This window comes from Callithrix jacchus, chromosome 6, assembly GCF_049354715.1.
Source record: "Callithrix jacchus isolate 240 chromosome 6, calJac240_pri, whole genome shotgun sequence".
Lineage (NCBI taxonomy): Eukaryota > Metazoa > Chordata > Mammalia > Primates > Cebidae > Callithrix > Callithrix jacchus.
In genome coordinates, this window is record NC_133507.1 from 120,725,039 (window position 1) to 120,753,024 (window position 27,986).

At 39.4% G+C, this 27,986-nt stretch overlaps 1 protein-coding gene and 1 long non-coding RNA gene across 2 annotated transcripts in view; both read right to left on the bottom strand.

Moving 5' to 3' along the window:
* Window positions 1–27,986, bottom strand: part of FTCDNL1 (formiminotransferase cyclodeaminase N-terminal like) — a 68,733-nt gene that overhangs the window by 36,872 nt on the left and 3,875 nt on the right. Inside the window, 2 exon segments of the mRNA XM_078329137.1 lie at window positions 2–29; window positions 27,147–27,239. Coding sequence (XP_078185263.1) covers window positions 2–29; window positions 27,147–27,239 — 121 coding nt within the window.
* On the bottom strand, window positions 11,528–23,942 carry LOC144576821 (uncharacterized). Its single transcript, XR_013519378.1, has 2 exons — window positions 23,811–23,942; window positions 11,528–14,609 (listed from the first exon to the last, which is right to left on the bottom strand). It is a non-coding gene; the product is annotated as an uncharacterized LOC144576821 (long non-coding RNA).

Consider the following 27,986-nt stretch of genomic DNA (forward strand, 5'->3'; position numbering starts at 1 on the left):
AACATGCAGTACCAGATCCTCAGCAGGGCCTGTGGCAGAGGGAATTTTAACCAGTCAATCACAATCAAGCCAAATTTAAAACCAAAGCATATAATTTTTTGGCTGTGGTAAAACACATTTAACAAAGAACTCATCATTTTAGCCGTTTCTACATGTACAGTCCAGGGGCATGAACTTGCGCACCGTTGTGCAACCATCACCACTAAAGCACACGATTTATACAAATTTTAAAAATTTTATTGTGAGTTAGTCTCACAATAAAAGCTTGCCTTGATACAAGGAGGCTTAAATTCCTTTTTCTTTTTTTCTTTTTGAGATGGAGTTTCACTCTTGTTGCCAAGGCTGGAGTGCAATTGTGCGATCTTGGCTCACCACAGCCTCCACCTCCTGGATTCGAGCAATTCTCCTGCCTCAGCCTCCGGAGCAGCTGGGATTACAGGCACCCATCACCACGCCCAGCTAATTTTTGTATTTTTAGTAGAGATGGGGTTTCACTATGTTGGCCAGGCTGATCTCAAACTTCTGACCTCAGATCATCTGCCCACCTCAGCCTCCCAAAGTGTTGGGATTGCAGGTGTCAGCCACCATGCCCAGCCGGAGGCTTGAATTGCTAACCCATTACAAATCTAATTTTACAGAGGAAATTTATCTCTAAGATTAATGAAATTGGTGCCTTCAATTTTTGAACAATTTTATAATAGCCCCAACTTGTAAATATTGTTAGAAGGTATAAAAAGTTAAAGGGTCAAGGGCCGGTAACCACATTGTCTAATATAGTAACTTTTAGCTATGTGTGCTATTAAAATTTAATTCTAATCAATTAAAACTTTAATTAGGATTTATCTTTAGAACTAAAGTTTTAATTGGTTAAAATTAAATAAAATGGGCCAGGTGCAGTGACTCACGCCTATAAGTCCAGTACTTTGGGAGGCTGAGATAGGAGGATAGCTTGACGCCAGGAGTTCAAGAACAGCCTGGGCAGCATAATGAGACCCCCTATCTCTACAAAAACTAAAAAAAATAAAAAGAAAAATTAAGTTTTTTAGTTGCACTAGTCACATTTCAAGTACTTAACAACCACACATGGTTAGTGGTCTCCATACTGGACAGCACAGATAAAGAACATCCCCATCGCCATAGAAAGTTCTATTGGACAGCTCTGGGCCAGATGCTCTATAAGGAAGCCTAATACTTAAACACAATTGGAGATCACCTTAAATGACAGAACATTTTTTCATCTTCCTCTGCCACTCTTCATATCTGGATTCTCTGGATCCGATTTTATCTTCTCAAGGCAAAATACAGAATTGCTGGGCTTTTCTAGATTACATCTTCACAGGACCTCTGCTTGTTTTCAAGGAGCTAATTATAGTCCCCTGTAAGCAAGCATAGAGATGGCATACATTTTTGTCTGATACACAAAATGTAGGTGCTTAGGGAATTTTGGTGCTGGCCTGGGATGGCAGAAGTGGAACCCTTCTTTATTTGTTCCATATCGTAGATCATCAATCAGGGCTGCGATGATACCTCTGGCTACAATAAGCATAGGAGACCTTCCCAACTGCAATTTCAGGGTTTATTGTTTGCTTAATTCTAATGCAGGCTGCCATGTTAATAGAAGAAGTGAAATATGGAAGACACTAAAAAAAGATTTGGTACCACTGGAGTGTAAAAAGTCTTGGGAAATGTTTTGGTTTGGGGTTTTTTTAATTTTTTTGAAATGGAGTTTCATGCTGTGACCCAGGCTGGAGTGCAGTGGCATGATCTTGGCTCACTACAACCTCGCCCTCCCAGGTTCAAAGGATTCTCCTGCCTCAGCCTCCCAAGTAGCTGGGATTACAGAAACCTGCCACCACACCTGGTTAATTTTTATATTTTTAAGCAGACAGAATTTCACTATATTGGCCAGAGTGGTCTCAAACTTATGACTTCAAGTGATCTGCCTGCCTCAGCCTCCCAAACTGCTGGGATTACAGGTGTGAGCCACCACACCCAACCTGGAAAATGTTCTTTCTCTGAGTCAGGTAGGAACTCCAGCATGAGAAGTCACTGGCATTGTAGACACATAAAGCCAAGAAAATCTCCTAAGTTTGTTTTAACCCTAAGTGATCTCTGCTTCATTAACACTACTTTAAGATACAAACACACCTCGGAGATATTGCAGATTTGATTCCAGACCACAACAATGATGCAAATATCACAATAAAGCAAGTCGCACAAAGTTTTTGGTTTCCCAATGCATACAAAAGTTATGTTTATATTATACTGTAATCTATTGAATGTGTAATAGCATTATGTCTGCAGAGACCAACACATATACCTTAGTTTAAAAACACGTTATTGGCCAGGTGCAGTGGCTCACACCTGTAATCCTAATACTTAGGGAGGCTGAGGAGGGAGGATTGCTTGAGACTAGGAGTTTGAGATCAGCCTAGGCAGCATAGTGAGATACCATCTCTACAAAAAATAAACCAAAGTAGCTGGATGTGGTGGCATATGCCTATAGTCCCAGCTACTCAGGAGGCTGAGGTGAGAGGATCACTAAAGCCTGGAAGGTCAAGGCTGCAATGAGCTGAGATCATGCCACTGTACTCCAGCCTGGATAACAGAGCTAGACCCTGTCTCAAGAAAACCCAAAAACTTTATTGCTAAAAAATGCTAAGGCTTCAGCAAGTTGTCATCTTTTTGCTAGCAGACATTCTTGTCTTGATCTTGATGGCTGCTGACTGATCGGGCTGATGGCTGCTGAAGGTTGGAGTGGCTGTGGTAATTCATTAAAATAACACCACAGTGCAGTTTACTGCATCAGTTGGCTCTTCCTTTCATGAAAATTTCTCCATAGCCTGTGATGCCATTTGATAGTATTTACCCACAGTAAAACTTCTTTCAATATTGGAAACAATACTCTCAAACCCTGATTCTGCTTCATGAATTCAGTTTATGTCACATTCCAAATCTTGTATTGTCATTTCAACAATGTCCATAGTATCATCACCAGAGTAGATTCTATATCAAGAAACTCCTTTCATTGCTTCATCCATAAGAAGCAACTCCTCATCCATTCTAGTTGTGGGGTTTTTTGTTTGTTCGTTTGTTTTTGTTTGTTTGTGAGTATGTTTTTAGTTTGTTTGTTTTGGAGACAGTCTTGCTCTGTCACCCAGGCTGGAGTGCACTGGCATAATCTTGGCTCACTGCAACCTCTGCCTCCTGGGTTCAAGTGATTCTCGTGCCTCAGCCTCTCAACTAACTGGGATAACAGGTGTGTGCCACCACTCCTGGCTAATTTTTGTATTTTTAGCAGAGATGGGGTTTCACTATGTTGGCCAGGTTGGTCTTGAACTCCTGATCTCTCAAGTGATCCACCAGCTGCAGCTTCCTAAAGTGCTGGGATTACAGGTGTGAGCCACCATACTAAGCCCCATTCAAGTTTTATCAGGAGATTTTAGCAATTCAGTCACATCTTCAGATTTCACTTCTAATTTTAGTTTTCTTACTATTTCTACTGCATCTGCAGTGACTTCCTCCACTAAAGTCTTAAGCTTCTTAGAGTCACCCAGGAGGGTTGGAATCAACTTCTTCCAAACTCCTGTTAATGTTGATACTTTGACTTCCTCCCAAGAATCAGGAATGTTCTTAATGGCATCTAGAATGGTAAATCCTTTCCACAAGGTTTTCAATTTACTTTTTCCAGATCCATCAGAGGAATCATTATCTATGGCAGCTATAGCCTTACAAAATGCATTTCCTAAATAATAAGATGTGAAAGTCCAAATCACTCCTTGATCCATGGGCTGCAGAATGGATGTTGTGTTAGCGGGCATGAAAACAACATTAATCTCCTTGTACATCTCCATCAGAGCTCTTGGGTGACAAGGTGCATTGTCAATGGGCAGGAATATTTTGAAAGGAATGTTTTTTTCTGAGCAGTAGGTATCAACAGTGGGCTTAAGATATCCAGTGAACCATGCTGTAAACAGATGTGCTGTCATCCAGGATTTGTTGTTGCATTTATAGAGCACAGGCAGAGTTAGGGTTAATTTCTAAAGACCACTGGATTTTCAGAAAGGTAAATAAGGATTGGCTTCAACTTAAAGTCATCAGTTGCATTAGCCCCTAACAAGAGAATCAGCCTGTTCTTTGAAGTCAGGCATTGACTTCTCTCTAGCTATGAAAGTCCTAGATGGCCTCTTCTTCCAACAGAATGCTGTTTCATCAACACTGAAAATCTGTGTAGTGCAGCCACCTTCATCCTTTTTAAAAAAATTTTTTGTAGAGACAGAGTCTCACTATGTTGCCCAGGCTGGTCTTGAACTCCTGGGCTCAAGCAATCCTCCCATCTTGGTCTTCCAAAGTGCTGGGATGACAGGCATGAACCACTGCAGCCAGCCCACCTTCATCCTTAGCTACAGATGCCAGGCTCCTGGATAACTTGCTGCAGCTTCTACATCAGCACTTGCTGCTTTACCTTTCACTTTTATGTCATGGAGAGAGCTTCTTTCCTTCAACTTCATGAACCAACTTTTCTTCTGTAGCTTCATCAGCTCTCTCATCCTTCACAGAATAGAGGAAGAGTTAGAGCCTTTCTTTGGATTAGGCTTTGGCTTAAGGGAATGTTGTGGCTGGTTTGATCTTTGATCCAGACCACTAAAACTTTCTTCATATCAGCAGTAAAGCTGTGTTGCTTTCTTATCATTCATGTGTTTACTGTAGTAGCACTTTTATTTTCCTTCAAGAACTTATCCTTTGCACCACAACTTGGCTAACTGGCACAAGAGGCCTAGCTATTGACTATCTCAGCTTTCAACATGCCTTCTCCACTAAGTTTAATCATTTCTAGCTTTTTATTTAAAATAAAAGATCTGAGACGCTTCCTTTCACTTGAACACTTAAAGGCCATTGCTGGGTTATTGATTGCCCTAATTTCAATATTATTGTGTCTCAGTAAATAGGGAGACCCAAGGAAAGGAAGAGAAATGGGGGAACAGCCAGTCGATGGAGCAGTTAGAACACACAACATTTATCAGTTTTAAGTTCTCTGTCCCATATGGTTGTGGTTCGTGGCACCTCAAACCTCAAAGATGACTGATTGCAGATCAAAATAAGAGAGATAATAGTGGCTGGGCACAGTGTCTCATCCCTGTAATCCCAGCACTTTGGGAGACTGAGGCAGGCAGATTGCCTGAGCTCAGGCATTAGAGACCAGCCTGGGCAACATGGTGAAGCCCTGTCTTTACAAGAAATACAAAAATTAGCCCGACATGGTGGCACACACTCATGGTGCCAGCTACTTGGGAGGCTGACATGAGAGGATCGCTTCAGCCTGGGAGGTCAAGGCTGCAATGAGTCATCATCATGCCACTAGCCTAGGTGACACAGCAAAAACCTGTCTCCAAAAAAAAAAAAAAGATACAGCAATAAAAAGGTTTGCAATATTGCAAAAATTACCAAAATGTGACAGAGACACGAAGTGAACACATGCTGTTGGAAACATGGTACCAATGGACTCACTTGATGCAGGGTTGCCACAACCTTTAATTTGTAAAAAATGCAATGCCTTCAAGTCAGAGTGATCAAAGAAAGCCAGTACTAAAGGGACACAGCTCCTGGGCTGGGGCGGGGCTAGATGCCAGGGATACAGTCAACTGAAGTTTAGGAATTACAAAATAATGTTTAGGTAGTGATACAGTTGGGATGTTTGTTCCTTCCGAATCTCATGTTGAAATGGGATCCCCAGTGTTGGAGGTGGGGCCTGATGGGAGGAGTTTAAGTCACAGCGGCAGATCCTTCTTGAGTGGCTTGGTGCCCTTCCACAGTAATGAGTGAGTTCTTACTTCACAAGAGCTGGTTGTTTAAGAAGCCAGCATCTCTCTTGCTCCCTCTCTCACCATGTGACACATCTGTTCTCCCTTTGCCTTACTGCTATGTAAAAGCTTCCTGTAGCTTTACCAGAAGTCTCATAGATGCTGGTGTCATGCTTGTACAGCCTGCAGAACTGTGAGCCAAATAAACCTCTTTTCTTTATAGATTACCTGGTCTCAAGTATTCATTCACAGCAATGCAAAATGGACTAACACAGGCAGTGAGCTAAATTCTCCCTTCAAATCTGCAATGGTCGAGAAGGCAGCATGAGAAATGGGAGAATATTTAGGAAAGGTTAGAACTAATATTCTAACAGCTCTCCAAATTGTTCTGGTCACATATATGTGCTCCAGCCATAACTTACCGTAACTCACACTTTGGCTGCTACAGTAGCCTAAAAGCACAAACTGTGATGCCTAAAAGCCTGTCCTACTCAACGCTATGACATGTTTCCTGGCCTTGCCTAGCTCTTTGCCTACCCAGGCCAGCATCTCCCTTTGGAGCTACAGTTCTGGAGCATTGTCTAAGTTTATATAGGCAGAATGCCTATAAAGGAGAGTCTTTAATCTGGTTCCTAAAGGGCAAAGCATTAAGAGATATTTGTGGTAGCAACCCCCAGCTGCCTGCAATTGGAGATTCAAGGGCAGGGGTGCATTTTAATTTAGTGGAAACGATGTATGCCTTTAAGGCCAGAAAGCATAGGATTGAATAGCATTTCTGCTCCTTAACAGCTATTTGGGATCTTGAACAATTTACATCTCTGAGTCTCAACCTCTCTATCTGTAAAATGAAAAAGAAAAAAAAAAAAACCTTTCTTTAAATCACCAATTTCTTCTCTAGAAACTTCAGTCAAAAAAAAAAAAAAAAAGAATTAGGTTGTGTGCAGTGGCTCATGCCTGTTATACCAGCACTTTGGGAGGCTGAGGCAGGTGGATCACTTGAGGTCAAGAGTTCAAGACCAGCCTGGCCAACATGGTGAAATCCCCTTTCTACTAAAAATACAAAAATTACCTGGGCGTGGTGGCACACACCTATAATCGCAGCTACTTGGGAGGCTGTGGCAGGAGAATCATTTGAACGCAGGAGGTGGAGGTTGCAGTGAGCCGACATTGTGCCACTACAGTCCAGCCTGGGTGACAGAGCAAGACTCTGTCTCAAAAAAAGATAATAATAATAAGCATTTATCCTGCCCTTCCTGCATGAACAGTATTTGAGGGTAGCCAGACTGTCCAAACTGATGAGAAAAAAAAATAGAAAAAAATCCAACTAATAAATGTGTAAGTGATGACAGAATTAGAAAATCATAATTTTGCAACACCTAAAAATATGATTAACTTAGGCAAAGATTCTGAATGGATGAAATGCTCCCAAAAAGTCAGTTAGGAATGTCACAATGTCAGACAAAGGCAGTTGGTGTTTGCATCACCAGAAGTGAGACACCAAGGCACTGCAGCCTCCTGGTGTGATGCAGTGAGACGCACACAGCCTACCTTTGAAGAATTCCTGCCAAAAAACTAAACTTCAGACTAATCAGACCTCCAGAGCTAACAGAGTTTATAGGAAATGTGAGCGATAAAGATACAAATTAAATGACACCATAAGGAAGCAAACGGGTCCAGAATGTGGAAATTCTATAGGATAACTGACCCAGATTCTGCAACAAGTAAATGGCAGGGAAAAAATGGGATTGTGGGGGACAGGGAGACTGGTCAAGATCAATAGAGACTCAGAGATACAACAATCAGTATGATGTGTGAGCCATGTTAAATCTAGATTCAAACAGGCCCCTATAAAGATATATTTGCCTGGATTATACACTGGGTGTTAGATGGTATCATCAAATTATCATTTTGTTGGGTGTGATAATGGCATTATAGCTGTGTAAGAAAATATTCGAACTGCTTAAAGATGTATGTTAATTATGGAGGGGTGAAGTGACATGATCTTCGGAATTTGCCTTAAAATTATTTTGTAAAAACAAAACAAAACAAAGGAGATGCATGCAGAGAAAAAATAACAGAAAGCAAAGGCAAAAAAAGAATAAAGAAACTACCCCATAGGATGGATAGAGATTGGATAAATTAAGAAAACCACGTAGCTCAGTGAGTGCCTGGTACAGAGTATAACTCAATAAATACTAGCTTCTTTCCCTTTTGCAAGACTAAGCCACTGTTTTGAATTCTGAGTTCTGAGTACCCTCCTAGACTGGCATGTTCCTACTTACTAGTAATGCCCCTATATTTTAACAACTCCTCTACCATTACGTCAGCTACACAAATTCATCATGGAAGAAATCAAGCTTGATTTTTGTTCTCTAATGAAGCAAGAAAATTAAATATTATTCTCATTACAAAGAAGAGACAACCAAGACCAAAATAATATTTAGTAAAAAAGATAGTACAACACCTTTTTCATACTCAAGGAAACATTAGTGTTTCTAAGGACTGCAGCCCAAGGGCCTATAGTAAGTAGGTATTTGTAGTTTTGTTGGAAAACAAATTTAGACAGCCTGTGTTTCAAAGAAATGTCTCATATTTAGTCAGAGAATTACTTACTACCAAGCTAATTTATTTGTGATATAAATTGTATATTCAAAAGAGCTAGTTTTAATTTTATATTTTGGTTTTCTCAATTAATCTGCATAAAAATCCTCCTCTGTAACTTCAAATGTGCACATCAAGCAAATCCAATAGACCTCTTAAAGAAGATAATAATTCTGAATACTTCAAGCTCAAGTCTGCGGAAAATGTCTCACCAGTTTTCAAGTAAGTGGCATTATCATTTAAAGCAATAGTTTTGTGCAGATTTGCTGTAAAGCCACTGCTCACTGTAGCTCTCTTAGCTGCTTGTTCCACTTCCCTCTACAGTGGAACCAAACATTTCCAAAGCAGGGACTTGTAGCCTTGTGAATGAGTCCTAAGAAACCCAAACTCCTGAATTAACCCCAGCTTCATATTTGTGCCCTCCCTCCCCCGGAATTCATTTCTACCCTTCTTGTGTTAGAATATTTTACAGCCTGTGTTTGCTTTTATTGATAGCATCAAATCTAATAGACTTGTATCAAATAGTTAATCTTAAGCTTTTGCTTTGTTTTCCATTCTGGGTTTCAAAATCCCAAAAGGCAGTGCCTTCTAGTTACTCAATAAAGGTTTATTAAATTGAATGAACTGACTCTGCTTCCTAAGCACTTTGCTGACGCTGGTGCTGCAAACCTGGAATATCAGTGTCCATTCTAAAGTGACAAATGGGAGTAAGGAGTCACTCTGCTAACAAAATGAGAACAGAGTTCAACACCAGGGAGAACATACTGTATTCCTAGTAAAAAACCATGGGATCAGTTTTCCACAGTTGTGTTAACGTTTTATGCTCTGTCCTTAGAATAGTGGTCATATCCACAGCAGTCAAAACTACATGTACCTGTGGGATATCCACGCTAATCAGCTTTGTTAGACAGGGCATATATCTGAATCACCTGTTCAGAAAGAGTATAATGCAATGTCGAAAGAGGCAAACAAAACTACAGCTTCCAAAAATCACTCCTTATTAAAAGGCCAATTTTTTTTTAGATTTTTTTTTTTTCATTTTAAGAAGCTTTTCCCACCACTATTGTCAGTGGTTCTGCCCTTTCCATTTCTCTGGTCATATTCTTAAAAGGCTGATTTAAGGAAATACTGAAATGCTTTTTAGAATATTTTTTTTTAACCTTCATGTTTGGCTGATCTTATTTGCTAAAAAATAATTTTTAGTCATTTCTATAGATGAATATCTACCACTTTCTTTTCAGTCATAACTTTAGAGACTTCTGTGAGTTTGATTAGATTTCCATTTGCCGGAGAATCGACGCAAATAAATGTTTCTCAATGCAATGAGAAGTTTAAGCTTCATATTTGTAACACAAATATCTTTTCTAGGCCTATAACAGACATAATTGTGGCTGAAATGTAGTATTTTATTAAGAATATACAACAGGGACAGCTACTCGGGAGGCTGAGGCAGGAGAATTGCCTGAACCCAGGAGGCGGAGGTTGCGGTGAGCCGAGATCGCGCCATTGCACTCCAGCCTGGGTCACAAGAGCGACACTCCGTCTCAAAAAAAAAAAAAGAATATACAACAGTAAAAGTAGTACATGAATACAGGACTTAAGAATCTGCTTAATTAAATGTACCTGTCTACAGTGGTATTTAATATCATTCTTTTCCCTTCTGCTTTTCTTTCTTTCAGGAGCAATTTAGGACTACTGATATAAATGGACTTGAAATTGAATTGTTGAACAGAACTGCATTTCAGCAGCTCAAGAAATGTAATTCATTCATTTTGTTATATTTTTGATGCCAGCCAAAATGCACAACTTAGAAAAAAGACCTCAAGCCTGTCACTCTCTTTCCTCTAGGAAAAGTTAAATTACCTTTTCTGTAACCTACTACATAAATGCATGGTTCATTATTATTCTTAAACCTGGATTCAAATGATACTCAAAAGAATATCAAACCTTTCCCTAAGCACAAACTAGTCAAAAGAGCATTTTCCAACCCCTATCACCTGAGACTCAAATCAAGTAGAAAAAAAAAAAGCACAAAATCTAAAAATTAAACTGGGTGCTAGACTTCAAATCTTACAACCATCCTCTAGTTTTAGTATAGCTCTTAATACAGCCAAGTTTTTTTATTTAGTTGATTTTTACTTACATATTTTTTAATGAGAAGGTGGTAAAATTCTCTACCAGAAGTCATAAAAATTTCAGATGATAAGATAGATAGCCCTAAAAGTTTTTGCCTAAACTCATGCACATAAACTAAAACTGGCTGATTAATCTTGCTACAGTATGTATAAAAAGAGTGGCATTTGAAAATACAGTATAGCAGTGCGATGCAGCACTGCCTCTAATTAAGTGCAGACTAGGAAAAATTATTCTTAGTTTAGTCTATGAAAGGGGGGTGGTGGAAATTTCTCTCTTTGCAATTCAAAATTATTTTAAAGATAGAACATTTCTTTTCCAATGTCTTCATTAAACAGAGCTGTTAAGAATTGTCTCCTAACCATCCCCAAAGAGTACAAAGCTAACCAGTATTCATCCCATATGCTCGGCTTTGAAGTGTGAAGCTGTGACCATCCCACTAGACTCTTACACCACCATCAAAGCCGTCTCATTACGCCCAGTGCTGAGAGTTAAAGCGCGGGGCCCTAACCGCTCCAACACAAACACTGCATTAACAAAGCGACCGCAATATTCCTCCCCCACATGGCTAGAACTTGAAGAAATTTTTACCATATGTACACATGCACGAGATACAAAAATTTATTGTGCTAGAACATCATTGAGAAGCACATTAAACATGCTGACTAGAACTGGATGTTATTCTAAGAAACTGAAAAAAAATAAAATGCAGCTGATCTTTATGATGAAAGAGCAGAAACATCAGGCTGAAAAATGAGATCAAGTACAATTCCTAAATTGCATTTCCACTGACACGTTCTGTTGTCTGTTTTTTCTTGAGGTAGCAGAAAACAATTTAAGGGAAGAAACAAAACTCTTCTGCACATCACTGGATGCTACTCTCTATTCCCTCATGTTTCACTTCAAAAGGACAAACTTACAAGCCACAATAGGCTGATAACAACATCTATGCTTCCAAATGAACAGGCCTTGCTAAGAAAAAGTAATTTCACTTGCATCTCTGAGTGTCAGTTTATTATTGGCATGACAGTAAAAAATAAAATGCAAAGAAAAAATTTATCTATTATGGAAAAGAGGTCAGGAAAAGCACTTAATTGATTTTCATGTAAAATTAATGTGGAAAAGACATTTTTAAATATTTTAACCTAACAATTACATCCCTTTGTATTTTCTCTAGGAAAGCCTTGCATTTGTGCACAAGAGAGACCATCCAGGAATGTTCATCATTGCATTATTTGCATTAGGAAAAACAGGAGACAATCTGAACATCCACAAACAGGAGAACGGACAAAATGTGTTACATTCACACTATGATAATTACAAAGCAGTCAGAATGATATAGAACTGAATGAAATAGAATGTTAATACCTGGATATATTTCTAACCTATCTTGCTGAATGAAAAAATTATAGTATAAGAGCATTTCTAATACAAATATATACAAGCAATATAATATTGGATTTATTGGTATATACATGTATATAAGTAAAGCATGTAGAAAATTCTGGATTTGGGGCATGCTATACTCTTACCATAACTTGGCAGAGAAACATTCAGAGAACCAGGAATGACAGCAGTGATCAGAGGTGAATTTTAATCTTAACTGTAGTATTCAAAATTTTGAAAGAGAGAATTAATTTTAAAAAATCAGGCAAGATTGGCCAGGTATGGTGGCTCACACCTGTAATTCCAGCACTTTTGGAGGCTGAGTCAGGTGGATCACCTGAGGTCAGGAATTAGAGACCAGCCTGACCAATGTGGTGAAACCCCATCTCTACCAAAAATACAAAAATTAGCTGGGCATGGTGGTAGCACTTGTAATCCTGGCTTCTGGGGAGGCTGAGGCAGGAGAATTGCTTGAACCCAGGAGGCAAAGGTTGCATTGAGCTGAGATTGCACCATTGCACTCCAGCCTGGGCAACAAGAGCAAAACTCCATTTCAAAAAAAAAAACAGTCAAGGTCTAATAAATAAATAGTTGTGAGAATTCTTAGTTCTGTTACCATCTTGATAGAAAAAACTACAAGTGAGTTTCTTAATGTGTCCAGGTCTGTTTTCCAGCTATGGGTAAAAATAATTGGACCTATCTACTCTCCTCATTGCAAACAGAAAAGTAATGTGCCCTCAAACTCTTAAAATACCACACAGTTTCATGGAGATACAGATATAGTTATTCATGAAAGTATATAGTATATCAGAAGTTTGGGGGATATTTTACTTATATATTTCATAACCAGTAATCCAAGAAGGTTGTTATTTCCTTGCATATAACATATAGTTTCATAGAGATATGTATAAAGAAGCTTATTATTCCTTTGTAGGGCATATGCTGATATATTTACCACTTTGTGCAGATGTGATATTAATCATTTAAAGAATTATACTGTCCTGAGTGGCCTAACATATTTAACTTATACTGTACTCTGTAACTCATTTTATTGTGTCCTATGGTACTCTCTAGCGGCTTTATGCACAGATTTCATGGCCTCAGTTTTGTGGGGGAAGGTACTTTATTATACTTCTCTGAAAGTCACAATAGCATTTACTAAAGGAAATGGAAACACAATAGGCACTCCAAGACTGTTTGGATGTTCACAAACCCCTCTCCATTTGTTTTCATGATATTTCTCTGAAATAGATAACTGAATATCATTTTGCAAATGAAGAGCTGATAAAGGAGAAGCTGTTGCTATAGAACTTAAATTCCAGAGCTAAAAGCACTTCAGACATCTCTTGCTCAAGTGATTTTCTAACATCTTGCTGTGCCATCCCTTTGCTCAGAAGGTACCTTGTTTGGAATCTTTATACATAAAACAGAAAAGGGGAATCCACTCTCTTTATGGTGAAAGGGACTCTCCTGGACTCCAACTGCTCAGCACCCCCTCCACAAGGCAATGGAGAATCACTAAAAATAATGATAGCTGGTGGGAGGCAGAGGACCTGGGGCTTTACACATAGTCATCAGTTATCATAACCATCCTCACGGGATGATATTATTCTCTCACTTTACAGACACAAAAACTCTTAGAGACTGAAAAAGGAGATACTAAAAGATTTTCTCAAGCTGGTTGGCAAGCAAGTAGCAGATGTAGGATTTGAACTCAGATTTTTCAGCTCCCAAATTCTTTTTTTTTTTTTTTTTTTAGACAGGGTCTTGCTCTGTTTCCCAGGCTGGATTCCAGTGGCACCATCACAGCTCACTGCAGCCTCACCTCCCAGGCTCAAGCGATCCTCCCACCTTAGCCTCCCAAGTAGCTGAGATTAGAGGTACATACCACCACATCTGGGTAATTTTTGAAAAATTTTTCGCAAAGATGAAACGTTGCCCAAGCTGGTCTGGAACCCCTGAGCTCAAGCAATCCATCTATCTTGACCTCCCAAAGTGCTGGGATTACAGGCATGAGCCAGTGTGTCCAGTTTCAAATTCTTATCCTGCCCACTTCCCATCTTGCTTTGCTGTCTAACCACAGTGGGATGTAATATTATTGGTTAGTTCATGCTGATCAGAAACTGACAGGCAGATCCACACATATACGTACTGAGTGGGTAGAATTGGTATTGGCCTTTTGCTTCCATATACTGCTCTCTGCATGTTAAGGATCTCTGACTCTCTTTCAGAGAGGCTATGGAGACACTAAAGGTTCCCCAAAGAGTAGTTCAGATGAGTCATGGCAAAGTCTTGGGGATGGCCAGGAATTCTTTTGCTGGATAACATATCAGCCAATGTATAAATAGCCTTCGGCATTAAGCCTACTCCGCACAGCAACAAAGAGCTAACTTGGCTCTTCCACCTATTGGGTACTCCTCAAAAAGGCAAACAATTGCTTTGCATGAGTTGCTTTGCTTTCCTTGCGTGTGTTCAGCTCTCAAGCCTCTCCCTGGCTGCTGGCCACAGAAAATGCACAATAATCTCTCAGTGGTCTCAAAGCTGGCACTACATCTCGCCATTTGCCCACAAGGGAGCTATTCAGGAGTCTGAAGCAGAAGAATCTCTTGAGCCCAGGAGATCGAGGCTGCAGTGAGCTAGGATCACACCACTGCACTCCAGCCTAGGCAATGGAGCAAGTTCTTGTCTCTAAAATAAATAGGTAAATAAATAAATAAACAAATAAAACATGAGCACTGTTACTTCCACATTCTCACTATAACAATGCTATAATCTCCTCAAGGTAGGTAACTCAGATAGTCCCACACAGTCTATGGAGGAAAGAAAAGCACAACAATTAACATCTCAAAATACTATCTTACTACATATTTTTAGGTAATTAAAATTGGAAGGTAAGTTAATCTATGTAATTTTAATAGTCATATAATAAATGATAACTAGTGATGCTATAATTATGGTAATATCATAACACTACAACCATACATTGTTGTCATTGTTATTGCAGGCTTTGAGTCTCCTGAGAAGCACACTCTTACTCTTCCAATAGAGAACAGGTGGATGGGTTGGTGGGTGCATGAGGGTGTGGAAAGACTTGGGTTTATGCATTTAATCTACAAGCCCATCAACGTCACTAACATCATTATAGCATTTTTTCAGAGTTTTCTAATCCTAGTGGCCTTGACACTGGAAGCCACTATAAAAGCCAGGAAGGAAAGATAAAAGAAAAAGGGATTCAGGAAAAACATCTCCAAGGTTATGGGGCCTGGGCTTAAAAATACCAGGGCCTAGTATGTAGTCACCTGCTATAAACCCCTACTAGATCCACAGTCTCTAAAACATCATCAGCAATCATATAAAATATCAACCTCTGGGTGTTACAGATACCTACTGAAAATCAGAAAACCTAAAAGGCCTCAACTTTGAGGCCCTCCAGGGCTCCCTTTGTTGGTAAGGGGTGAATATTTGATGTCTCCCACAATGACTCCTGACTTAATACTGGGTGTCCTAAGAGACCTTTTACCTAGGTGAAGTGGTTGGCTGGGGAGGGGGTCTCCCAATTTTTAACTGTAAATCTCACCTGTGCCTTCTAGATTAGGAAACAATTGCAAGAAATGTACAGCAAGGGATGATGGATTTCATGTACTCATCTATTTGTTCCAATAAGGAGATTCTTATAAGACATTTATTCTTGTTGACATTTCTTTTTTTTGTTTGTTTGTTTGTTTTGTGTTTGAGATAGGGTCTCACTTTGTTGCCCAGGCTGGAGTACAAGTGGCATATCATGGCTCACTGCAGCTTCAACCTGGGCTCAAGGGATCCTCTCATCTCAGCCTGCCAAGTAACTAGACTACAGGCACACACTACCACACCCAGCTAATGTTTTTTATTTTTATTTTTTGTAGAGATGAGGTCTCCCTACATTGCTCAGGCTGGTCCTGAACTCCTGGGTTCAAGCAATTGTCCCGCCTTAACCTCTCAAAGTGCTCGGATTATAGGCATGAGCCACCACTCCCAGCCATTTGTCAGTATTTCAATAAACCCTATTGCTTTTTATGTCAACAGGGTGCCAGTCCTGTTGGGCAGATCCCTTGAGCCCAGGAGTTTGATATCAACTTGGGCAACACAGGGAGACCCCATCCTACAAAAAATACAAAAATTAGCCAGGCATGTTGGTACACACCTGTAGTCCCAGCTATTTGGGAGGCTGAGGTGGCAGGATCACTTGAGGCTGGAAGGTCAAGGCTACAATGAGCCACAATTGTGCCACTACACTCAGCCTGGGTAACAAAGCAAGACCCTGTTTTTTTAAAAAAGAAAGAAAGACCTCGTCTCTACTAAAAATACAAAAAATTAGCCGGTCATGGTGGCGCATGCCTGTAATCCCAGGTACTCAGAAGGCTGAGGCAGGAGAATTGCTTGAACTGGAGGCAGAGGTTGCAGTGAGCTGAGATTGCACCACTGTACTCCAGCCTGGGTGACAGAGTGAGACTCCATCAAAGAAAAGAAGAGAAGAGAAGAAGAGAAGAGAAGAGAAGAGAAGAGGAGAAGAGAAGAGAAGAGAAGAGAAGAGAAGAGAGAAGAGAAGAGAAGAGAAGAGAAGAGAAGGAAAGAGAAGGAAAGAGAGAAAGAGAGAAGAGAGAGAGAGGGAGGGAAGAAGAGAGGGAGGGAGGGAAGAAGGGAGGGAGGGAGAGAGGGAGGGAAGGAAGGAGGGAGGGAGGGAGGGAGGGAAGGAAGAGATAGGGAAGGAGAAAAAGTCAACACCAGGATGTGTTATCAATCTGTAAGCAACTGGGACTCGATCCTGCTGAGATGGGCCTCAGAACTGTCCAGTTCCATCATCTCAGGAACAAAAGAGGCAAGCATTTATCTACCAGCTCTGGTCCTCCATGGGTCAAGTGTTGTCGATGGGGTTAACTTGCTTGCTCACTTGACCTGCAGGCTGTAGCAGAGCTACAATGAGAGAGAAGAGTGAGAAAAAAGAATTTCAAGTATGGCTGAGTTCATCCATAACTACCGGTCATGGAAAATTGAGTTAGTTTATCCCAGTTCTCCCATTTGGCCTTTCCTTCCTCATTAGTTACCTCTGCTTTACAGTGGTTGGTAGAATCCTCTTGCATTTATTCAGCCTGTGCCAATATGCATTTATGAGCAACCTGGTAACTCTCTCTCATAGTTAAAATGTACTAAAGTCACTGGAAATCAATCTTACTATTTTAAGTACCTTCCCAAAGCACAATCCCTTGTTTTCTCAGATTTTTCTATGGTATCAGTATTCCTGTAATTTTCCAACTAAATGCTATGCTCTACATGTGTTTATACACACTTGTAAAATTGACTATTGTTTTTATGCTATGGCAATGAGGGTAGTGTTGATGGTGGTGAGAACTATATCAGAACCCAGCATCTAAACTGATTGATTTCAACCAAAACCAGCACTGTTTTATGACAATCTCCATAGCAACTGAAGAATCAGAGTAAAAATTCTTAAAGTGAAAAGTTGTTCCTGATTTGCCAGCTCAGCCCATGTTTTGACAATCTGTAATAAGGTAATCAAAGGGTCTCAAGACTACCATGCGAGTGTTGACGCTGTGTGAATGTGTCATGGCACACATCCTCCAAGTCATAAGAATAATTGAAAAAAACATCTACAAGGCTGATAATTCTGATCAAAGTCCTTAATGTTTTATATATTTTTAAATGAAAAAATCAATATAAATCATGCCAGAGCTATTTCTTTATTCATGTAAGTTACGTGGCTAGCATTTATCTTTACAACTCTCTAAATAATAACCGTAGTTGATATGGCATTGAACAAACCTTCATTTGATCAATGACATGAAACAAAATGCAAGTTTCCATATCATTTATGAAATTCATTAACTATGGTCTAGACTCTTAAAGCTGAATATTATGAGCCTACATGTTAGGTAAGCCTATTTTCACTGTCAAGGCATTGGGATGATTTGCCTAAGAACCTTCTGCCCTGACCCCTCTCCTCTATGATCACTCAATCCTTCTTGTGAAAGTGTAAACAGGCAACAGCGTGTAAACAGACAACACGGTCATGTTACAGAGACACTGGGTCCAGCACATGAAGACACGGAGTAAGGAAGGTGTGGAACACACACAAGAAGCATTAGGGTCCACAGTATCCTGCAGAGAAATTGTCTATAGAAACTTGACAGAAGTCCAGAAAATCAAACTAAATATCTTCAATACTGAGTAGCAGTCAGACAAAAATGGATGCTCCTGAAAATTTACCAACGATTCCAAGTGAGTGAATGCATTGTTCTTGAAAGATCCAAGATGATTTTAAATCGCCAAGAATAAGAGAAGTAGGGACTTCTAGGAAAACATGAGAATGTGGATCCATATGTTTATTTTCATTTCTTCCAAAAACCTCAAGGAAAAAAATGGTAAAGAAATTTTTTCCCCAAGCATTAACTCAAACAGAAATAAAGAGGAGGATGTTGCACTGGAAGCTGCAGAGAAAACGTATGAGGGGGAGGTGATTCGACAGACCCAAGGCAGCAAGTAGAGCAGCAGAGAAGTGCCTCAGGCATCCCACGGGAGTCTGACAGTGGGCAGAACCGGCAGCAGCCCCACTTTGGAAGGGAAAGCAAAGGGGAAGATCAAAACCAGAAGACAGGTGGGAAGTCAGCTTCAGCAGCTGTCAGAGCCCATCCCTGCTCTTCACAGACAGGCACCTGCCTGCCACACCCTAGCAGAATATGCAAGAGGTAAAATACAAGGTGCCCAGTCTGGGGAATATTGACACAGCTGAGGGCAGGGGTGAGTGATGAAGAGAGAGGAATTAAAAGAACATTTATATTGACAAACTAGATGTTGAGATTTTTTTTCAGCCCTTTTCTGCAACTCAGCTTCTAAAACACTGATAGTGGTGTCTCCACTCCAGGCTAGACACTGGAAGATCCATCTCTGGGGAACTTGAGGAAAGACCAAAAAAATACTGAAGTATGAGTTTCCCAAAGAAACGACCCAGCCATGTCAGCCTACAGCTGACAAACCCCACCTGCATACTCAGAGTGTCCATTCAGTCTTCTAGCATCCACACAGAAGAAGCAGTCAACCAGGCATCATCAGACAACTAAGGAAAGCGTTTAAAAAAAAAAACAGGCAAAAGCAACAGGGGAAGGGGGCAATGTAAGAGGAAACTATTCAGGAAGAAGAAACTGAAATGATCCATTGATGATACATTCATGAAATAAAACCAGGATCTTTTCTTGAAACATAAAATAAAAGAAACATTTACAGAGTAAATAAAAGCACTTGGAAATTAATATAGAAGCCATAAAAAACTTATGGAAGGCTGGGATAGAAATAGAAGAAATTTGCTAGAAAGCATTATAAAAATAGAGTGATGGAAAATAAGAAAATAAATGTAAAGGACCAGTAAAAGAATTTTATCTCCAAATAATGGGGCTTTTAGAAAGCAGTGAGGAAATGGAAGAAATCATCAATGGAATAATCCAAAAGAACTGTCCAGGACTGATAGACAACAGTTTCAAGGAATAAAAGGACTCACCAATTATCCAGCATAATGGATAAAAACAGACCCATTCAAAGGCACTTCAAAGAAATTTCAGAACACCGGGAACCAAGCAAAGACCTCACAAGCCTCCAGAGAGAAATGAAAGGTCACCTACAAAAGATAAGGAGTCATAATGATTTTAGAAGTCTCAATAGCAATGTGGAAACAAGAACTCAATGATACAAAACCTTTAAAGAAAAGTTATTTCTAACCTAGAATTCTATAGCAAACTAACAATTCAGTGTGAAGGTAGAATAATGGCACTGTCTGACACGCAAAGGGTCAACAATGTACTCCATTTTTTTCAGAAAGCTAGTAAAGGATATGTTCCACCCAAACACCATAAACCAAGAAAGCAAAAAAAGAGAAAGAGAAGACACGGGATTCAGGTTGAGGACCAGGGCATCCAACATGGAGAAAGATGAAAGTCATGATGATGGCCAAGGGAGATCCTACAAAGACAGTTATCCTCAACACACTGAGGGCAGCTGGTCCTAACTAGAACAGGTCAGAGAATTCCAGAAGATATTTCTTTAAGAATAGGAAATTGACAAAAACAAGCAATGGGGAAAGGATTCCCTTTTTAATAAATGGTGTTGAGAAAACCGGCTAGCTATGTGCAGAAAGCAGAACCTGGACCCCTTCCTGACACTTTACCCTAAAATTAACTCCAGATGGATTAAAGACTTAAACATAAGACCTAACACCATAAAAACCCTAGAAGAAAATCTAGGCAAAATCATTCAGGACATAGGAGTAGGCAAGGACTTCATGACTAAAACACCAAAAGCATTGGCAACAAAAGCCAAAATAGACAAATGGGACCTAATCAAACTCCACAGCTTCTGCACTGCAAAAGAAACAGTCATTAGAGTGAATCAGCAACCAACAGAATGGGAAAAAAAATTTGCAGTTTACCCAACTGACAAAGGGCTGATATCCAGAATTTACAAAGAACTAAAACAGATTTGCAAGAAAAAAAACAAACAAGCCCATTCATAAGTGGGCAAAGGATATGAACAGACACTTTACAAAAGAAGACATACATGAGGCCAACAAACATATAAAAAAATGCTCATCATCACTGGTCATTAGAGAAATGCAAATCAAAACTACGTTGAGATACCATCTCACACCAGTTAGAATGGCGATCATTAAAAAATCTGGAGACAACAGATGCTGGAGAGGATGTGAAGAAATAGGAACACTTTTACACTGCTGATGGGAATGTAAATTAGTTCAACCATTGTGGAAGACAGTGTGGCGATTCCTCAAGGACCTAGAAATAGAAATTCCATTTGACCCAGCAATCCCATTACTGGGTATATATCCAAAGGATTATAAATCATTCTACCATAAGGACACATGCATACAAATGTTCATTGCAGCACTGTTTACAATAGCAAAGACCTGGAACCAACCCAAATGCCCATCGATGATAGACTGGTTAGGGAAAATGTGGCACATATACACCATGAAATATTATGCAGCCATCAAAAATGATGAGTTTTGTGTCCTTTGTAGGGACATGGATGAACCTGGAAACCATCATTCTCAGCAAACTGACCCAAGAACAGAAAATGAAATACCGCATGTTCTCACTCATAGGCGGGTGTTGAACAATGACAACACATGGACACAGGGAGGGGAGCACTACACACTGGAGTCTCTTTGGGGGAATAGGGAGGGACAGTGGAGGGTGGGGAGTTGGGGAGAGATAGCATGGGGAGAAATGCCAGATATAGGTGAAGAGGAGGAAGGCAGCAAATCACATTGCCACGTGTGTACCTATGCAACTATCTTGCATGTTCTTCACATGTACCCCAAAACCTAAAATGCAATTAAAAAAAAAGAAAATGGAATTGATAGAATCCTCAATGAATGCATCAAGTGTTCTATCAGAATGCATGGAGAGATGTAACTATTGACAGAGAATTCAGAGCTAAACCAGTGGTAACGATATAAAACGCTAAGCAAACAAATTATCAAAAGATAATGACTAACTCCAGCAAAAAGAAAGTCATGCAGAAAAGGTAAAATAATAATGATGATCTAAATGATTCATTGTGAAAAAGGTTTACATAATTACAATAATGTGACCACTAATTATTGACCCAAATTTTGATATAAATATATTGAGAGGATAGAAGATTGGAAGTGTGAGAGAGAGAGAGAGAGAGAGTGTGTGTGTGTGTGTGTGTGTGTGTGTGTGGGTGTGGGTGTGGGTGTGTGTATGTTAGAGATGAGAGATGGGGTAAGGGGAAGCTAAATTTTCATCTTCTGCAGTGAGAAGTCAATAGATAGTGCCTAAAACTGAAATACTATGACGTACCAGTGTAAGTGTGATATTTTAATATCTAGAGTTAAATCCTAAATAATAAGGTAAAAGAGTGGAAAGTACTTGGCTGGCTCTGAGGAAAAGGAAATTCAAGTGTGTGTATGATGGAAAGTAAAGGGGGTATTTAGATAGGTATTTAGAATTTTTTTAATAAACCCTGTACAGTATATGATTTTTAGCTACATGCCTCTATGATTTTGATAAAAACAAAAATAAAGAAAGGGAGGGAAGGAAAGAAGAAAAAAAGAGACAGAGAATAAGGAAAGGAAAGCGTTTAGAGACCTAGCTGGGTGCAGTGGCTCATGCCTGTAACCCCAGCACTTGAGAGGCTGAAGCAGGAGGATCATTCGAGCCCAAGAATTCAAGACCTAAGTGGGCAACATGACAAGACCCTGTCTCTACAAAAAAATACAAAAATGAGCCAGGTGTGGTAGCATGCACCTGTGGTCACAGCTACTCGGGAGGCTGAGGTGGGAGGATTGCTTGAACCAGAAAGACAGAGGTTGCAGTGAGCCAAGATCATGCCACTGCACTCTGGCCTGAGCAACACTGCGAGACACTGTCTCAAAAAAAAAAAAAAACTGTAGAGACCGAATACTGATAAAAATGAGATGTAGCCTAATAAATCAACTGTGAGTTTTTACAGAAAATGAAAACCAGCTGGGCACGGTGGCTCACACCTGTAACTCCAGCTACTGGGGAGGTTGAGGCAGGAGAATCACTTGAACTCAAGAGGTGAGGGTTGCAGTGAGCTGAGACCGTGCAGTGCACTCCAGCCTGGGTAACATAGCAAGACTCTGTCCCAAAACAAACAAATAAACAAAAATAACAACAAATGAAAACCAACATCCAAAATATTGGGGGAAAACCTGTAAGCTTTAAATAAATATCGATTAGATCTACATCTTACCTGAGCTCTGAACTATGTAACTGTCAAATGACAGCATGTAAAATAATGTATTCATGCTCTTTTCCCCCACATCCCCTTTCTTCTGTCATTTTAAGTTATGACACTATCACACCACTGCTCTGTCCCTCACCTGTAAGATCCCATGGAATCTGTCCATTCTCTGTTCTCTTAGGCCACTATCATCCTTCCAAACTGGTCAGCCTGCCTCCTGTCCATTCTCTATCATGCAGGCATAGTGATCTTCCTAAAACTGAAAGCCTATCATAGAATTTTCTTGCTTAAAAGACTGGTTTACCACTGCTTTTAGCACAAGGTTTGAACCTTTCAACCTGACATCTAAAACTTCATAATATAGCCAAGTGCAATGGCTTATGCCTGTAATCCCAGCACTTTGGGAGGCTGAGGCTGGCAGATTGCTTGAGGTCAGGAGTTTTAGACCAGCCTGACCAACATGGTGAAACCCCATTTCTAATAGAAAAAAAAATTAGGCAGTTTTAGTAGTGCACACCTGTACTCCCAGTTACTTGAGAGGCTGAGGCAGGAGAATCACTTGAGCCTGGGAGGTGAAGGTTGCAGTTAGCTGAGATCGCACCACTGCACTCCTGCCTGGGTGACAGAGGGAGACTCCATCTCAAACAATTTTAAAAATTTAAAAAATTAAAACTTCATAATAATGGCCTCTGATTACCTCTTGACCCTCATTTCATAACATTCCCAGAAACACCTTTCCCATCCCACCCCACCTTTAAGTTCCATGCAGCCATACTGAAATCCTTTGCGGGTGCTCAAGTTCAAGCTGCCCTCACCTCTGGGCCTCTGCATCACTGTTCCCTTTATTCTAAAAGTCCTCAAACTAAAATGATACACAAAATTATGTGAGTGTATGTCTCTATGTATATATACACAATGCGCATGCATAAAAACTTGCAAAAATTGTTGAGTTATTTATAAATTCCCTGAATACCAACTTTGGACTCACCTTAAGAACCTCTTCCTGAAGCTATAAGCAAACTTACAGCTGATATTAAAAAGTTCTTAAATATATTATTCAGCATTTTTACATACAAAGTATACATAAATTACACATACTGGTATCAACTCTTCTATGTCACTGGGATGCTATTCATTGCCCTTTGTCCAGAGAAAGTTAGCTGATTATTATCTTAAAGTTGGCTTCCCTGGGAAAGCCTTATTTTAGGAAAAAACATCCTTTCACTGTTCTGAGAACAGCGGAATTCTAGAATGTGAATATTTCTGCCTCATAATGCCTGAGCATGCTGTTACAAAAAAAAAAAAAGAAAAAAAACTTAAAAAATTTGGATGATATTAGATGAACAGCTGTGTAGAAAAGGGAATGTAAAAACAAAAACTGCATTTTGGAGCATCAAAATAGTAACCATGTACAGTATAGGACTGTTTCTAATCAGATGAAGATTGAAGCTATTACATTTCAAATCAAATGTTATAAATTAGTTCAAGAATGCAGCTGAGCTCTCATTTAATTAGAAATGTCCATGTTTAAATCATGAGGTACAGTAGCTGCCAATGAAGCAAAGGGCAAGGGAAGAGAGAAATCCTGTGTCCAGACTCACTGATTCTCAACTGTCTCCTATGCAGGACGAACATCTGGGGTGGACCAGTCCTGATGTAATAAAGAACTTCATGTACTAGCTAATTTGCGATTTAATGTAATTGTCCGTAATTGTTTTGAAGACAATTAGAATCATTATTCTGGTCTGGACAATTCTAACCTCTTCATTTTTTGTGTGGAACATATTTTACCCCCTTGCTGAATTTTAACTCTTTCTTGGATAACATCAAGTGAGTCTGGGGCCAAGATTCCCTTGGAAATAATCTTTCAACTGTCAGGTCATATTAAAATGCAGCGTAAGGAGTGAGGTAGTCCTTTGGAAGCAAGTCTCATTTCCTATCTGGTGCTTGATGTAGCTCAGCTAAAGTCCAAATCTACATCCCAAATGTTAGACAATTCACCATTAATTAAAAATGAGGCAACATCATAGATGGATTTCTGAGGTCATACAGAAAAGAATGCAATTATCCTAAGGCAGATTTTTCCCCGAAGATTATAAGCCTCTGTATCTTGTAATTAACCATGGTACAGTTAGACAGTCCAGGCAAAAGGTCTTTCTTTTCCCCCAATTTGCCTAATTCAACAACACCTCAAGTGATATAGCTCAAATTTTCTAAACGAACCTTACCCCTGGGGCTGAAATTATGCAAGTGACAGTTCAGCTCTAAAGAAAATCTTAGAGAGAGTTGTACACAGGGAAACAAGAAAAAAAAAAGAGGAAAAAGGGGTAAAAGTTAACATATACGTGGTTTTTCAACCTCATCATTACCCTTGCTCAAGAAAATACGACACAGATAGGCAACACATACCATCGTTCTGCCCTGAAGAGTCTAAAGGACTTACTAGAAACTACTATTGTTTCCTCATGATCTATTGTGAATTTGCAAGGGATAAAATTATTGATTTTTCTTTTTTGCCATATCCCACAGCATTTAGTATTCCATAATGTCATGGGGTAGGAAGTGGAGGAGTCACAGAGAACCCAAGAATGCTTATTGTTGATACAGTTTTCACAATCAATTTTCCCCAGGGGGTTGAGGAGTGATTAGATTTTCACAAGCTATTTTTGTTTGTAACAGTGGTTTCTGGTAAGGAAGAACATGTAACCCCAAACTTTCTCTTACTTCTAGCCACCACTCCACACTCTTCCACTGTGACACCAGAGAGGAGGTAAACTGGAATCAGGTCCACTGCTCCCAGGCAAGGATAGATTCCTTCTTGAAATTCCCTATCAATAGCCCGGAAGGCCTCTAGGCAGCCAGAACAGAACTGCCTAAAAATGCAAAATTGTGAAAAACAATCATTAAGCTTTCAACTATATCTAAAGAAAAAGCTATGATTTTGTTGCTCTACTAGAGGCTTTTCTTTTGTAAACTGTATAGAATTCTTTTATGTCCAAAATAATAAAAAATATAAAATCCAATCTTTCCCCTCACCCTACCTCCCAACACTCATAAAACTTCATATTTCTTCTAGCTTTTCCCTCCCCAAAGTGGGAGAATTATGTAAGATTTGTTAGTCTTATACTATTTAATTATTTTTTTTAAACTGGTTAAATTTTTTCAATTTTCTCCAATTAACTGAATCGAATTCCTTATTTTCAGAATGCCTTATGAGTAATTATATTAGAATAGATACAGACATAATTTTTTTATGTTTTCTTTTTAGAGACTGGGTCTTGCTACATTGCTCAGGCTGATCTCAAACTCCTGGGATCAAGGAATCCTCCCACCTTGGCCTCCCAAAGCACTGAGACTATAGGTATGAGCCACTGTGCCCGGCCACATAATTTTTTTTCCACATAAATATTTTAAAGCATAAATACTTATTTTAGTTTCGGGCTTATCCACTAATTATATTTTTCATTTAATTATTATAGTTAAATGTATATTATAGATACCTAAGAGTTTTAGATGTTACTCTGAGTTTTCATTAGTAATACGATATGACATTTTAGCAGTAGAGGAAAAAGTAGATTTTTAACTCTGTATTAAGGTTAACATTCAAGATAATCTGTCCAGGCTGGGTGTGGTGGCTCTCTCCTATAATCCCAGTACTTTGGGAGGCTGAGGCAGGCAAATCACTTGAGGTCAGGAGTTCCAGACCAGCCTAGCCAACATGGCAAATCCCCATCTCTACTGAAAAAAATACAAAAAATTAGCCAGACAGATCATCTGTCCTCTGCTTGCTGTAAGTTATCAGTAAGCTCTTCCCTCCCTTATGCAAGTAAACACAGCTTTTGAACAAGGACAATCTGCCAAGTGGAAAACAAGTTTATCTGAAATTATTTGAAACCTTTACTAAGCAATGTTAAGATAACACAGGTTTTCACTTAAACGATTGTGCTTCTTCAAATTTAAATTGTCCTACAAACACTTACAATGTCCCTATGAGACATGGAGTCCATTTCATGTCCATTCACAGCCCAACCCCAGATCTCAAACTCCCAACCCAGAATATACTGCTTAGCAAGTTTCATTCCATGCCAGCTTTGCAGTGAAATGAAAGCTGACTTCAACACTATTACTTCCAGGCTAAAACCTGAAGATATCTTTTCTTAACCACAAAGCATATGTGATCATCTTCAGCAAAAAAAAAAGTTATTAAATCTTGGACCCCAAGGTTTACTGTAACAAAGAGGAAATGGAGAATGTTTGAGATGTACATGTTCAGAAAATGATTAAATGTCGTTTTGTGGTAGACTCTTTATAAATGGAGGGGAGTATTCAGATTTACACAGGAAATCAATGATTACAGATAATGTTCAGGTCTACCTGAAGCCTACCCTTCACCAAAAAAAGACATATATGTAAAGAAAGAAACTGAAATCTGACCCAACTTATCAACAGAAGCTGCTATTGTAATGACTGATCTATTGTGGTCTTGATCAGAAAATATATTGAGCACTGACAAAGGATGTTTCTTCTCTGTAAAGGAAGCAAGACAGAAGTGTAAGAATGTTTTTTCTGTGATAAAACCTTAATACTTTATTTCTTCTGATATAATTAAATTTAGCTTAGTGGAAAAATTCTGGGATGTGACTTTTGGAAGTGACATTGAATAAACATGAAATTCATGAGTAGCAATGTCCACTTCTTTTACAGCATCTTATTGTATAACCAGATGGCTCAGCTCAGACACAAGCTTTTGATGTCTACAAGAGATCCTCTCTTGGACTTAATACTGAATTTGCCAGAATTCCCTTAACTCAGTCTAAGACAGTAGCCCCTTTCTTCAATGGCCAAATCGTACTGCTCTAAATCCTGTTCCTTATCAATCTCATCACGTAGGCCTTGTCAATATTTCCTTCCAAAATCCAGAAATTAAACTGTTTGGGTCAAGATCTGACATCTGGTACAACCAAAATAGACCAATTAGTGCCCAGAGCAGAGGTTTTTGAGACGAATGCACCTGTCCATTAGAAACTGCTCTGAGTCCACCATCTCCTTTTCAGAGGCCACCAACAGCCTTCAGATGTTAACAACTTCCAGCTTTTGGTGGTTTGTGACTCTTGAATATGCGTAACCTGGAGGAGAAAGCTGCCATTCCCTTGTATGGCAGCCATACATAACCCCAGAGTTATTTTTGAAGTTTACAAGCATGGTCCAGGCTCCTTAAAAGTCCCCCTTATGCCTACAAAAGCAAATTCAAAGTGAAGGACAAAAGTTTTCAGG